General features: G+C 30.5%; 1 protein-coding gene across 2 annotated transcripts in view; it reads left to right on the forward strand.

Moving 5' to 3' along the window:
• The first annotated feature begins 11707 nt into the window (after positions 1-11707).
• The window catches only part of LOC108685095 (nose resistant to fluoxetine protein 6), a 19546-nt gene continuing 14219 nt past the window's right edge, over positions 11708-17034 (forward strand). For both annotated transcript variants that reach the window (XM_018189737.1, XM_018189745.1), the window contains exon 1: positions 11708-12258. In XM_018189737.1, the coding sequence (XP_018045226.1) occupies positions 11988-12258 (271 nt within the window). In that variant the 5' untranslated portion in view covers positions 11708-11987. The remainder of the gene's footprint in view (positions 12259-17034) is intronic.

The raw sequence follows: 17034 nt of genomic DNA on the forward strand, positions 1-17034 counted from the left end.
GTGACATCGTTTCCCGATTATCGGCGTCTGACTTAACTTTGGTCTGCTTTGGTAGTCTGCCGACAGGTCACGGCGCTGGTTGCCGGACGCATGCCGGTCGTGGCCGAGAGTTGACGGAAACGACCGAGCGACCTCGCTGGTGCTGTGCATCGAGGGTTGCATCGGAGTTCAAACAAGAATGCGAGAACCACCCCCGGCCGGGATAGTCTTCCGAAACTCTTGCGGCGCCCGTGAAATTCGATAAAAAATAAAACGCTGCCTGATCGTAATCTGATGGAAAAGAATTTATTTTTAACGTGCAGTCAACGTTTCAGGTGAAGAGATCGAGCAAGCGTATATTCTTGAATTTACAGATAGAATAATATAAATACTTGAGAAATATACTATTTGTTTTGATTAATAAGAATATAAATACTGATTCCATTCTTGTTGGAACAGTGTTATATATGCTTGAATAGTGTAGTAACAGTGTAATAACATATCATTCTTTTAGCAGAATATCTTTTAATTGCTTAAAAAATATTGGAGGAAATCTGATTCTGCTCTTTAAAATTATAAATATAAAATTATAAATATTATAAAATTATAAATATTTAAATCAGATTGCATTGGCTAGCAAAAATGAAGTTTTGGAGAACAGGAAAAAATTTAACAATATACAAATTTGAAAATAATTTTGTTATACAATCGAATATAATTATATGTGGGATGCTCAAACTGGTGGATAAAATATCAAATTTATTTTCAGATTTATATTTAACTGAATTTTTAAATACTTTAGCAAACTCATTTCTTTTATAGAAACAGAAAATACAGATGTCAAGCCATGTCAAAAATTGTATATTATGCTGTGTGTGTAACACGATTTCTGCAGGTAGATTGAAATCTGCTGTATTTCATGTTTCTATTACCTGTGCTTTTTGATTGTGTCTCAGACTAAATCGTGTATTACAGTGTAGGTGTAATACACGATTTCTAGTAGATGAAATCCGTTATTCTCTGTTCCTATTGCCTGTGCTTTTCATTGTGTCTAACTCCCTAAAGCCCCTAAATAATACGGAATGCTGGAAACTTATGCTTAATTAAGAAGCGAATGAAGCGAGAAGATCACTTTTAATGGAACAAAATATTCGAACTGAATGGGCGCACAAAAACGCTTTCCATGATGAAAATCGTAATCAGAATGAAAGTCGATTAACCAGTTGAACAAATGAATCCGCCGTATTACATGCATGTTCACGCGACTCATATTAGAAACGTACAAGTCACTCGACTTCGCGTCCGCGAATTTCCCTCGCTGCAACGCGACACTCCTCGAATGCGAATTTGGTGAAACTTGTTCTGATTTTCATGCACGAAATTTATGTAATACCTACGCAGAATTCGACTCACGTCCGCGAATCGCATTTGAATGTACTAGCTCCATAAATATGCGAAAAAGAAGCGTGACGCGAAACAGGAACACCTTGCCTTCCATTCAAAAAATCTATCGTGGAGAAATAAAAAATAGAATTTTTTTCTTTTTCTTTCTTTATAACAACCCTTACCTCTAGGTAAAAATCCTATTCGCGTTGCTTGTACTTTTTGCTCTACTACTCTACATCTTTCAGCTCTATAAAGCTTCCAGCTCTATAAAGCTAGCAGGACTAAATCAGCAGAATTAAATGAGACTTATCGGAATTTTTAGTACTCATTTTGTACTAAACTGTACCATTAATGATAATTTTGTACCGCGTGCCATTTCGAAAAAAATCGTGGCAATGCTAGCTTAATATTAAGCTGGGTCAATTCAAAATAAAAGAAAAGAAGAAAATAATATCAGAAATAAATACAATTGAATTTATACTATTTTGTACTGTCAAGAATAATTGTATATTATGTATATCATTTCCAAGAAAAACAGTAGCGCTGCTAATTTAAGATTTAAGTTGGCAGGATCATAAAAAAAACAACACAAGGGCAAAAATTAACACAATTGAGTTTGTACTATTTACTAATTTACTATTTACTAATTTATACTATTGAAAATAAGTTAATATTTTACATGTTTTCTCCTTAAATTTATTATTTCTTTATTATTTAAAATTCCTTTATTATTTACCTCATTAGATTGTAAGTAATTATAATACTTATAATCTTTGAGGTATTCCACGTCAAACCGGGCACCTTTGAAACATTGTCATTTTATTTTATTTTTTTTTAATTTGCTAACATATTCTACAGATAAAAATATGAGATTTCATGTTTCGCGAAAAAAATGACAAAAATCGATTTTTGTGTTAATTTTATTAACGCATGTAAGTTGCAAAAATTCATGAAAAAATATCGCTCATGCGAACATTTAAATTATTATATCGTCGAAACCCATTAGTCGTACAAAAAAATGCAAGAAATCGATTTTAAAGATCGTAAATTCCATGGATGGATTATTTTTAATTTATCATTTTCATATAAATAAATCATTTTCCATTTGTTTACAATTTTTATCAATATTTTTCATTGACTCACCAATTAAAAAATTTTGTAAAAATATCATATTCCCATTGCAATCCTGAAAATTTCAAAATGGAACTCGAATTTTTTAATTGTACAGTCCATTCGAATTTCACTTTGAAATTTTCCTGCCAGCTTAAATCTTAAATTAGCAGCGCCACTGTTTTCTTGGAAATGACACAATATAGAATTGTTTTTGGTAGTAAAAAATAGTACAAATTCAATCGTATTGATTTCTGATATTATTTTTCTTCTTTTCTTTTATTTTGAATTGATCCTGCCAGCTTAATGTTAAGCTAGCATCGCCATGTTTTTTCCGAAATAGCACGTACAAAATTATCATTAATAATACAATTTAATACAAAATGAGTACTAAAAATTCCGATAAGTCCGATTTGATTCTATTGATTTGATCCTGCTAATTTTATAGAACTTTCTCTCTTTTCAAAGTCCAAATATACATATCTATATCTGTTTCAAATTCAAAAATTTTTTTAAATTTTAAGCAACATGAACAAATCTCTCTTATAATATAATAGAAATGTGCCAAAAGTCACGTCATGATGGTTGCTAATTGGCTGCAATAAAAATCGTATTCTATTCTTGTTTTACGTCTAATAAAAATAGAATGATATAATAATCAACTCTTTTGTCTTTATCGTTCATTAGGCATAAAACAAGGAAATAAATTTCACTCCAGTTAATCAGCAAATATCATGATCATGTAATTCTTGCCGCATCTCTGTCAAATTATAAGGTCTTTATTTTTTCGGAAATGGCTTTCTTCAGTCCCCTCGAATCTGATTTAGCTAGTAAATAAGTGATGCACACATCATAGGCACACTCATAAAAAATAGGACATAACGCAATGTCGAAATCGAGAGAAAGAAAGAGGAAGAGAGAAACGAAAGCAATAAAGTCTGTTACTATCGTCATGCATATTTGCGGTGAAGAGCTTGCAACATCCTGTCATCAATCTCTTCATCGAGGTCCTTGTGGTCGACGTGAAAACACACGTGGTATTATTTTTTTTTTTAACAGTCCAACCGCGAAGTTCAATGTATTTGTCCTGTTTGCGCCTCGCGCAAAACGAGATTCGAGAGAAGGTCTTTCATTTGAATGAGTGACGTGTGTGTGTCACGAAACGAAACGAACGCTAAGCATATTGCGTTGATCGTCGATTAAATTATTCTCACTTTCTTTTTTCCGTTATCAAGTGATCGATTCGTCAGCGCGCGTACCATGGATATTGATTGGCAAGGTGAACTCGAAACTCCTCTTTTGAAAATGTTAGTTAAATGTTAGTTAAATAAATAATGAGACGAGCATGCACAGTTTCCAAGTTTATTAGTCTCTATTCTTTTTTTAGCTCAACTTCTTATATGGTCCATCTTTTCTCTTTTTTTCATGTTAAGGAAAAGAGAATGAAGGATGAATCATAGACAAAAAAAAACAAAGTTCAGTTAAAAAGAATAGTCTCATGCAAAGAATGATTTTGCGTCTAAAAATTTAACTACAAAAATTTAGCTGAAAATAATTTTATTTGACTATCAAAATAACTGCAACCAATTTAAGCGTCTTCCATAATTATTTTGATGATCCAAACAAAATTATTAGATCTGCATTTAATTAAATTTTTAGATATTTCAGCAAAATCATCCTTTCCGTCTATTATAATGGTATATTATATATTAAGAAACTACATGTGTGTAAAAATAAATTATTTACTTATTCGTTCGATTATCTATAATTTCTATAAGATTGACGATAGGTATAAAGCGACATGCAATCTTTACTGAAAATAAACATTTCCTCGTCAAAAACACAGAATAATCTCTGTGTTTATAAAAATATTCTTGATGTTTAGCAATTTCTATTAATGACATAATAGTGTAATCACAATCATGCTAATATCTTTACTTCGGACAAATCGGTATGTAACAAGAATCGCGAGGAAAAGATGGAATTACCCGCCGTGATAATAAAGGACCGCCCGTCATGCAGTCATTAATAAAGATTATGATAAAGCGGAAGTAATGTGCGGGTTTAGCCGCGTACGCGTTTCGTTTGCTAGCACGTACTTGCTCATGATGTATGTAATATGTCACGCGATCCGCCCACGTGAATAGTATAAGATAAATTATTTTTGCACTTATCGATTCGTAATTGTTACGCGCTCACACACAACAATTACTAATCCCCCCATCCATTGAATGTAATTAAAATATCCAGTTTGAGAATAAGAGAATTACGACGCATTTTATATTTAATATAATTACAATAAATTATTATGAGTTTATTTATTAATTTAATAAATCGTATCACACATATACGTTAAAAAATTTACCCATTTTATCTTTTTCTTAATTAAATCGATAGAAGAGTAAATTTTAATTTTCTTACCTAACCTTCTACTTAATCTAGATATCAGACTTAGAGACAATTATTCCATATATATTTTTGTATGATATAATCTTTCAAAAAATAGAAGTAAAAATAACTGAAAGGAAACAAGAAATGAAACTCAAAGAGAGATCTCTCTCTTAAATTAAGAAAGATTTCCAAACAATTGCAATGGAGTAAATCAACAGCGCGTCTAATTCTCTGGTTACAATGCATTTATCCGAAAATATATTTGACATAATTGTCACATCAAGTAGAGATGATGTACCTACAATGACATTGCGAGTATTTATGACAGCAGTCAAATCTGTCATATAAAGACGATTCAGATTTATTGAAGAGAGAATGGCATGGACGTGAGGATGCGTGACGCGACACAGACAAAAGCTGATCCCTAAAAATACTAGAAGACAACGATGAATACATATTAAAACTTTTTAATTACGAATGCGTATTTTTAATTACATTACGAAGATTACGATAATTAATGAGTGTTGAAAATTTTAAAAATTTTTACGGAAATTTTAAAAATTTTACGGTTCAGATGATTTTATATTGCTTAACAGATACTTTTAACTTATTATGTCTAAATATTGCACAACTATTGCATTATAATCATAAATTGCCAAATTATAATTGCAAAAATATAAATCTGTTTTTATTAATCTGTTTTTATTAATTAATTTTTTATCGTATTCATTTTTTATTGTATCAAGAAATTTTTATTCGTGCATTTTTATTATCGTCTGTCAAGAAATTAAAATTTTGGAATTCGATTTACTTGTAGAGGAAAGCTTCCTATTATGAGATAGGCGTTTAATATAAGATAGCGGCGTTTCTGCTAAAGTAATAAACACTATCTATTGGTTAGATTGAATTTATTGCTCTTAGATTGAAAACTATTTAGTAGAAAATTCATATTAAATCATGCCTGTAGTCATTGTAAAAAAAGATTTTAGAATTTGGATGTCTTCAACTTTCATTGAGATGAGCCTTTAAATCTCGTTTGTTATTTAACAAATATTTGGCAATAAATTCTTCATGTAGTGATAGAATAAAGTCGTACTAATAGAAAAATACGGGTTATGTTGAATTGTTTAATTACAGAAGTTAGATTTGATCGTAAAACCATAAGGCATGGAAATATGAGATATCGTAATATGAGATACCCAGGATATTTCTAATATGAAATAATTATGCTTCTATGTTATAGTGAAAATTGTTACTAAAGAGTAAATGTTATTGTACAATAATAAAAAGGACAATGTCGGAATCGAGTACCTATTTCTACAATGCTTGATTCCAACTACTCGAAGTTGAAGAACGAATTCCGAGTATAATCTATCGCATGCTTATTTTTCACGCACGCTGGCTGTATTTGCATTTTAGAAACATGAAATAAAGTTTTTAAATTGTAATACTGATATACTTTGTGTTTTACTATCGATTTCTCGGGGCATCTCATATTAGGAGCACAATTTTTTGATTTGCTCCTTTACATTTCTTTAATTTTCAGGAAAAATGGAATTTAAATTAAATTTTATATAATGTTATCTTAAATCTTATTAAAATGACCCTTCAAAATGACCTTTTTATTATTTTTTTAAATTCTGTTCATATATTAGGTGTACAACTTTGCTTCTGCCGTTTTTTTTCCGAAATTCGAGGTTTTATTGTAAAAAACTGGTTATACATTTATGATTCAAAGTATTGTCCATCGCTGGTCACTACTTTCTCCCATCTTTCGGGTAGCGTACGAATCCCGCGTCGAAAAAACTGGTCATCTTTTGAGGCTATCCACGAATCGATCCAATTTTTTACTTCTTCATAAGACCGGAAGTGCTGGTCAGCCAGGCCGTGTGCCATTGATTGCGAAACAAGTGATAGTCAGAGGGAGCAACGTCTGGAGAATACGGCGGGTGGGGTAGGACTTCCCATTTCAACGTTTCCAAGTATGTCTTGACCACTTTCGCAACATGGGGTCGAGCATTGTCATGCTGCAAAATCACTTTATCGTGTCTCTCGTTGTATTGCGGCCATTTGTCTTTGCTCGGCTCAAACGCATCAATTGCGTTCGATACCGATCGCCTGTGATTGTTTCAGTTGGTTTTAACAGTTCATAATACACTACGCCGAGCTGGTCCCACCAAATACAGAGCATGACCTTGGACGTCAAAATCACCGTTCTTGAAGCGTTGAAACCACTCACGACACGTTCTTTCACTAATAGCGGCCTCACCATAAGTATTTGAGAGCATTCGATGAGCCTCAGCCGTAGATTTCTTCATATTGAAGCAAAAAATTAAAACCTCCCGCAAATGACGAGAATTTGGCTCGTAAACTGACATTTTCAATTGAGAATAACTTTATGATGCAGACTAATCGACTAAACTAAAAAACAAATCGACTAATGTTTCTATGGGGTTATGTTGACAGATACCCAAGTTTATTGTATGACGTCTATGATCTACTTATTTCGACCACCACTTACCGCTAAAGCCATCTATAGGAAAACGGCGGAAGCAAAGTTGTACACCTAATACTTCTAATATTTATCCAAAATGAACTCGGTATCATAACAGGAGCCTTTCCTCTATAGATATAAAATATGTAAAATATAATACGAGCGTAATAATAAAATATTATTCAAGGATAGACATCAAGTTCGCGTTTAATAATAAAATTCCTCACGCAATTAATCATTTTTAGTATGTATCGAACTGCGTTGAATTTTATGATTTTCATAATGATAGTTGCTAGTATGAAGCAATACATATTTAGCATAAATTCAAGAGGAGCGATTTTTTCAATCTGTGACAAATTAATAATAAAATTTTCGAACAAACCTTCGATCTTTTTTACTATATAACTTTGCGATTTTTTATCAAAGATTTTTGTGATGACAGTCGCAAATAATGTAGCGAGAAAATTAATTAATATCGTAAAAATGATGCGTTAATAAAACGCGCGCGCATTGCTTCTTTTTTAAAAAAGCAAGACGCCGTTATTGATGAGAAACCAGTAACGTGACAAATGTCGCGAATGTTGCAACAAGAACACGGTAAGGAATGCAATTTGTGAGAGTCCCCGACCCAGTGTCACTATTACGATTGACATGTCTACCTAGGAGAGTGCTTGAGCTACGATTAAACATACATGCGCGCGTACGACTTTGAAATTATTTTACACAAGTGCGTAGAGACTCATGCAATGAACTTTACTTTGAATCGATTTGAACAAGACTTAACAAATACAAGTCTCTAATAACATATTCATTTTAATTTTTTGAAAAAAAAACTAAATTAATTATCATTAAATTATTCGTTTATTAATTGTATTTGAGCATTGCAAAAACATAACAAAAACACATTTAGCTTTTCAGTCAGAAAATATATAAATTATAATAAACAAATCAAATAATTTGTTTTGCTAATTAATACTAAATAATTGATTTTGCAATATTTAAAATATTTTAAACTTTATATATAATAATAATAAAAAGGAGACTGTACGAAATTTAAAGTTCTCGACAATTGTTAAAACGTACATTTTACTTCGAATAAGAAATGATATATAATCAATTCATTAATAATACACAGTAAGAGATTTTGCAAATGATGGCTGAGTTTCTTTACTCTGAATTGGGTTATAGCATCTCGATTAAAAAATGTCTGCGTAAATACATAGTGCGATAATACAACGTATTGAGAATTAATTAGACTTTCAAATTGGCGACACTTACACCCTTGTAAGTTAACCGAACGCATGTATATAAACGCAAACATAAATATTAATATGCAAAAGGAAAAGAATTTAAAAGAAAAATCTCGTTAGGTATCTTTACATGGCATATATTAATCTTGCAAAGATCATACTGAAGAGCCCAGGTCAGATTTACAAAATGATGAAACTTGAATTCTCAGTGATTAATTTTCAGATAAAGAACGAAGGTGTGCATTAATGAGCGATGATCAAAAACTGAATTAACTAACGTAGGATAGTCTAATCCCCGTGTAACAAAGTCACAGAATCGATTGTCTTCAAGATGATCTTTATACTTGGCTAGTATTTTTTAATGGATGGACGTGATAAATTTGCAATCATTCTCACGAGTGTGATGAAATTTTGTTGCATATTCATGATTCTCGATTATAGAAATATTAACAATATTAAAATTAAAAACAGGACTATTTATAAATATTATAACTAACATAACTAAGTAAGAAAAGTATCTATGGTCAAAGTTAGATATTGAAATAATACATGTATATGTATTTTAAATAAAATTTCAGATATATAACTGCGCGTCAATTACTTTTGGACTTACAACACAATCAAATTCACTGAAATAATAATTCCCTCCAAGTTAAATTAATATCAAATTAAATCTTTAATTTTCGCTACTATCTTCTTATTACTACTATCTCAAATAATTTCTAACCGACGAGTATTTTAATCTCGATAATTTCGAATCGACTTAATCGCTAATAATAGTTGGACACAGACACAAGCCATTCTTGCGGGAATAACAATAACGCAATTAATTAAATATCTCTTAAAATAGATCGTGAACAGTGACTCAGCCAGAAATGATTAGTCGATCAATACTAATTCAACGTCGATCGATCCACATTTCTGATTGAACATGACTCCGATATTAAGTTTCAATGCTATTGCACAATAAAATGGGGTTTTGCATACAATAATTTCTTAAGCAAGAATAATCAACTTGTGACAGTCTAATATGTTAATAATTCTGAGATATTGCAACATATTTTCTAGTACAATGATAGTCAGATTGCTGTACGCGCATGAACTGACCTCGGATTAGTTGAAACTACGAAAGAAAGGCAAGGTGAACGTGTACCGGAAGAAAAAAAAATGTACTCGAAAGAAAAAAAATGATTAACCGCCTTTTACATTTTATTTGCAAAATTAAATGATTTATTATTTATACAATATATATTACAATATTTATTATTTATACAAATAATATTATCGTGCGTCAGAATTTTCGCAAAGATGTATTACAATTTCGCCGATAAATATTTATATAAATTTACGCTCGATAAATAGCGAAAGCAGCATAATTCGAGTAATTGACAAAAAGAATCTTTTTTTGTTAAGACCATATAAGACTTTTTTTACATAAGATGGTTTATGAAATAAAAAAACACTTATAATTTCGCCAAAATAATTTCGTAAGATGAAATATGTTTTTTTTCTAAAAACTAAAGGTCTGGTAATTACAGTTTCTTATATCTTACATAATGAAATGGTCTTGGATGGTAATCTCCGTTTTCAAGGCCGTAACTGTTAAGAACAGAAATTGTTCAGTTAACAAATCCAATAACGGAAAGTCTCAAGGATAACTTTAATTGTAAGCTGATTTCGAGTCATCAGCACCGTCTTGCTTATGAATGACCAACTAAACCGTCGTCGAATCCTAATTGATTGCCACCGCATAGAACATCGAATCTAAATGCGTCTTTGCAACAGCACGTCGTTATGATGGAACGTATGGTGCTCGTTTGATTCTACAATGCAGTAATGGGGCAGCGTAATTTTCCCTTTTATCGAAGTTGTTTACAAACCACGATGTATTCTTTTATATTCTTTCTAATTTCTCTATCCTCAAATATACGATTCACTTTCTCACGTTGACCTTGAATTCGTCATCTTCGATGTTCTCGCACGCGTACACTTTCAAGTTGGAGTACAACGTTACTTTTGCAACACGCAGAAATTTCTTTTTTTAATACGTGAATCATGGCAAATGTGCAATCTCTTCAGAGCAATCGTATAAATAATTGCAGTGATAACGTTAATGGTTGATATTTTAAATTTCTAAAAAAATTAAAATATTATATGTTCAATTCTTTTAGTCACAGAGAGATCCTCGGGAATTTCTTTCTTTAGCAATATCTATAAAACTCTCATAATGCCAAGTTTTTCTCTTTTTTATAAATAATCCCCTCTTTTTAACAAGTGTTCTTACGCGGCCATGAAAAAGTTATCTTTTAAAATATTATACGTCATTTAATTCATTTAGTCACAGGGAGATTCTTGGGAATTTCTTTCTTTAGCTGTATCAAGAGCAAAAAATGCCAAATTTTTTCTTTTTCTTAATATATATGTAAGTATTCTCGCGTGGGTAAAAAATTAGTTGAAAAATGTGACTTAACATATTCGCAGATTCGAATTTCAAATAGATGTTCCTGGAAATATTATATTATATTATATTTTAATTTAATTAATATTGATTCTATTTTATTATTTTTTTGATGTGTTATTTATTTTAATAGATGTTATCGCGTGAATAAATAAATCAGGCGAAAAATGTGACTTAATATATTCCTGAGTGATGATCGAACAGAATTTCAAATGTTCAACCAACGGAATTCCCGGAATTTTGGTATAAATATTTCATTACCTCTGCTGCTTGAAATCCCCCAAAAAATTTGCACTTAAAAAGAAATAAATATATATTTGGACGTTGAAGAGAAAGAGAAAGCGAAGACACCGAATACGAAAAAGTGCAAGCAATGTGAAAAGACCTATTCTTTCGCCTTCTCAAACACCATTAAACACAGCGCGGCATTTCATCGGTCCGTAAACAACTTCTGTGCTCGCAGTTACATCTATTCACATTATTTTTTTCGACGCAAGGTCCTCGAAATGGAAGAGTGGGAGCGGACGACGTGCGTGCGGTATGGTATCCACCCCTCTTCTCGGCCTCCCTATCGGCAAGGTGGCACAGGTGACTTCGTCGTTCTACGATCGAGCCGCGATCACTCGTAAAGCTCGCGTTCGAACAGCCGGATAATTCAGAGATCGTGAATATATTCGATATAGCCCGTGTCGTTCCTTCGACCGGCCGAGAGACTCGGGAGAGAGAGCGTCTTCGATATCTCGAATAATTCCCACCGAGGCTACAGTGAAATTTCCCAATGACGATCGCACAAATGCGAACGTGATCCATGATCGATCATCCAAGTATTAATATCAATATCTAAAGAAACCAACGATCGCGATACGAAAGAATTAAACCTGCGTGACACTTCTTCGCTCATATCTGTTGGAGGGGCGAAATGGGGACATTTGTGAGGATTTGGGCAATTTTCAGTCTGATCGGTCTGTCGCGTGCCGAGTCACCGGTGGAAATCTTAACATCCTCGAGCAGTCTCGGTACCTTTGAGGAGGAGGATATACTACGCGTGCTTTCGCGTAACAAGACCGACACGACTAAGAACTTCACTTTCGTCGAGCTGATCAATAGCCTCGGTAATTATACGATCGACACCGAGAAAGTTATATGGAGTGACGACAGGCCGGAAGTGCATCACACGAATCCGCACTATGGTAAGTGATAGAGCTATTAAACGTTCTATTCTTACAAAAAACAATAGAATATCTATTTCGTAAGGAATTCGTAACAAGTTGTGAAATTTAGTTTGAAATTATCTAAAGAAATTATGTTCAAATTCAATAAGTGACTTTCAAATGATTTCTTGGATTTGAACCTAATTTCTTTAAATCAAATAAATTTTATTTAATTTAAAAAATAATATTTAAATTAAAGAAATTTTTTTATAAATAAAAAAAATTTTTTCTTTAACCGTATAGCAAAGAAAATCGAAGTAACCTTTTCTCTAGGTGTATCAATTAGTGAAATTGAAATCGTCAATGTTCTGTCGTTTTTCAAACAAATGAAATGAATAATTATTGTTTTTTGATGTTTTTATGTTAATTTTTACAAAATACAATTTTATTGTTAGAAAGTATGGCGAAATGTTAGATAATTTCAAACTAAATTTCACAATTTATTACGAATTCATTATGAAATATGAGATAGATATTTTACTGTTAAATACTATAAATCAAAAACATTTTTTGTTTAACTGTACAAAAAAATTTTTTTTAATCGAAGCAACCTTTTCTTTGGGTATACCCAGAGACCGTTTTAATGCAAATATATTTTAATTTAATTTAAATATTAAACCAAATCGCGGACAAATCTTGAATTAAGTAAAAGATAAACGAATAAACAAGCGATTTTCGTAAACGGTACATTTTTAATCATGCTCACGTGATAAACGGATAAATAATTTTAGATTTGTTGATGACAGGTTGCACCGACGTGGTGTATATTGTCATTTGTAGCGCAAGCGTTGACTTCATTTTTCAAACATTAGTCGTTAACTGTAAAATCCACTCGCGGTAATCAAAATTTACACCTTCACACGCACTAGACTCTCTTAATTGACAAAATACTATTAACCTTTGATCAGGCACATGGAATAGAGTAAATACACATATCTCCTGAATACTAATAGTCAATTTTAACGATTCATCGAAATTTATGGTGGGGAGTTATATCGAGAGTTTCTACGTAGATTAATATAGCAATGTATCTGTGAATACTAATTTCCTTTGTGAGTTTGAAAAACGTGTAATCGCACTTTTATAAATCGAAACCTATCTATATGCATTTATTTCAAGTGCGTATCGCACGAATGCCGATCACGTTGATACACACAAATACATAACATTCAGAGTATCGACTGTCTTTTTTCGATTCTGAGAATGTCCAAACGACTAAGTCTCGACAGAAGAAGAATTTCTTTGTCTTCAATAAATATAATATAATACTGCGTCTGCGATCTGATCGACTTGCATGAGTATAATCAAGAGTATCCCAACGGAGAATTCTTTATCGACGTATCGAATTCGAGCGGCAAGGAATGCATGCGTCCGCAGAAAACGTATTGACCTTAATTACTGTATTGATATAGGTATATACTTTAATTCTAATTATACAAATAATACTAAAACAATTTTTCACTAACCGAAACAAGAAATAGGAAATTATCAAATTATTATATCAGTTTCTCGGAAACTACTGATAAACCCCATTTTTTATAAATTCTTTAAATTATACATGATTATTTTATTTTACAACTAAATCAATTTCTTATTTATGCTAATCGATTATCTTTTTACTTCATTGATCAATTGAAGAAAATTGAAGAAAAACATGATAATTATATATGAATACTCTAAAAAAATGAGTGTGAACTTAACATGTGGTCATACATGCGATGTTTATAATTTTCACCGTATCGGTGTTGAAACATCATCATTAAAACTTACGGTATTACATCCACATTATGATTTTTATATCAACATTAACATGGTGAGAATTATCATGTATTAAACGTGTTAAATTCATATTTTTATATTTACTTCTTATATTTTTTTGTAGATTTAGTCATAATTTTTAATACTAAAACCGCCGATGATATCTCGCTAAAACTATCGAAGATGAATTTGATAATTTCCTATTTCTTGTTTCGGTTATTGAAAAATTGTTTTAATATTATTTGTATAATTAGAATTGTTTATATTATATCCACATATTTTCAATAATTTTTTACTGTAAGTATGCCTAAACCATGAAAAAAAATTGAAATTATTAATTAGTGAAGTAAAAAAAAGTCGATCACCAACAGTTCTAATGTTAAGTAACAGATATTATCAAAATTTATGAGATATCAAAAAAAGAACTGTCAATATTTTGACATACACAATGTTCGAGAACGATTTTTAATGATAGTATCGTACGCATTGCACGGACGAACGTGACTACACTACTTACAACATGACATAATATAAGTCTTAAAGATTTCAATATAGGAAATCACCTCACGAAAGATATGTCGACATTTCGACATACTTTTAGTGGAAAATTGTTAGTAAACTACTATGCCATTCGGAAATATTAAATCCAGGAATCCGTATATACGTATTTTTATAATTTAAATTAAAATATAAATTAAATGTGTTTTGCGCTATATTCTGTATTTTCGTGATCCTTGTATTTATCTCTCTACCGACAATATGAAATTTTCGATTACAGTCTGCAATTTACAGCAGATTTTTATCTCGTTTCGGATTATATAAAAATCTGAAAGAATTCTTGTATATTTCTGAAACCTTTAACAAGTTTTTACTATAATAGAAGTTCAATTATATATTTTATATATTTTTTACAAATTTAAATGTAAGTTTTTTTGAAAATATTATATAACCATAATATTGATTAAAAAATTTATAACTTTTATACAAGTAAATAAAAAAAATTCTTTTAGATAATACCTGAAGATATGTACTTCAGAAAAAAAATAAAAATAAAAATAAAAGTCTTTATACTTACACTGAAATTAATGTCAAAAAGATATAAAATATGAAAAATTCTAAATTTTTTATTTGTATAAAATCTTACACAATTTGTAATATAGTCGCTGAAAGTACGGGCATGACGTTTATTCGTCCTTGCAACAAACAACTGAATACTGGCATCCTTGTACAATTTCAACATTACAATTTTCAACATTACCAAGTTTTTTTAGATAGGCGAATCCTACTACCTATTCATTTTCTTAAAATGCATTTAATTTTAATAAATTTAAATTTAATAAAAAAATCAACTATGAAAGTTAAAATCAAATTGCTGGGTATGGGTCGAGAGTATGGATTATTAAATGGGTCGGTCAACATATGGATTATTAAAAATATATAAAAATTACTAAATCACAATAAACAACTTATTATTATGTGGCAAAAATTTATGTGCCAGACTGGTATTTTCATAGTCGGTTCTTATTTCAAGAGAGTCCTAAATAATGTCTTAAGATGTTAATACGGTTCTTTTATTATTTATTATATTTAATTATGATTTATGATTTCTTAAAACTTTACTTAAGATGATCTTAAATATATGAATACCGTTCTTAGATTTTTGGAAATAATTTCTAATGCGTTACAACTCCGCAGGACAGCTTATCAAAATAGCAATTAATATAATTTCATTCATATCTCATTGATAATTAGATCAAATACATATAGTCATTATACACATCTAGAACCGCTTGGATTTCCATTAATAATGCAAATTAGTCACGCGACGAAAACGATTATGATGGTAAAAACATGTCTATGCAGAGTTTTTTTAACTGACGAGCTTATATACAGCTCAAGCTATATACGTTCATTTAGAAACTGGTTCTCTTAATCAAATTAATTATGAGTGTAACTTATAAAGATGTCAAGAAAAAGGATACAGACGATATTTTTATCCGCTATATATTTAATGACATTCCACCAAAATGAGATTCACAAGCTAAATTTGATAATCATGACAAAACTCACGTTTCACATTCAAAATTATATTGAAAGCGATTAGAGAATTTTTATTGTCATAATTACCGAATTTCTTAATCGGACAATATTCGATTTTGGTTTTTATCTTTTAATAATTTTTTAATGTCTTTTAAAGAGAAGAATTTGTATTTTATATTCGTTTTAAAAGGTTATTTTGCTAATCTAAGATGTTTTTGCAGTGCAATGCATTATAACGAGCTTGTCAGATATATCAATAAACTATCACTTACAATTCGATTATAACAATAATAAATAGACTTGTATTATAATGTTATCTAATTGATTTAACCTTTAATTATTTCCACACGTGCCATTAAATAATATAATTTAACATTACACACTGCTGTATTAAACGTATAAGTCATGGACACGACATTATATCCGTTAAGCAAATACTGATTTATATAAGAGAGAATCAAAGTTTAAATTGAAATTTGATGATGGAGGATGATATCACCTATTAAACCTGCTTTCCAGAAAAAGATCTTTAACAAGTCTATAAACGCAATTAGAAAATTTAGATTTTATCTAAAAAATTATTTTTGCAATATTTACTTAAATATATTCTTTTTTCAGATTGTACTTTAAATTATTTTAATAATATAGAATGCGACAGCAATTGCTCAACATTTCTCAATATTGAAAAGATTATGACGGCTATATTTTCCTCGATCTATTTACGCTTCACAAATTAAAAAAATGTTTATTGATTGTATAATATCATAGTAAGTGAATGTGTCTTTACTTTTCATATCCGATAAAATTTACCTAATAATAAATACCGCAAGAATAGATATCAATAAAAAAATATTAAGAATTTTTGAAGGAGTTAAATAGAAATTTGCTATATTAAGAATTTTAAAAATACTCATCGAAGGTTCATATTTTTGCGGTTGAGTATATAAATATATATAC

The sequence above is a fragment of the Atta colombica genome, unplaced genomic scaffold, assembly GCF_001594045.1.
Source record: "Atta colombica isolate Treedump-2 unplaced genomic scaffold, Acol1.0 scaffold100, whole genome shotgun sequence".
Classification (NCBI taxonomy): Eukaryota; Metazoa; Arthropoda; class Insecta; order Hymenoptera; family Formicidae; genus Atta; species Atta colombica.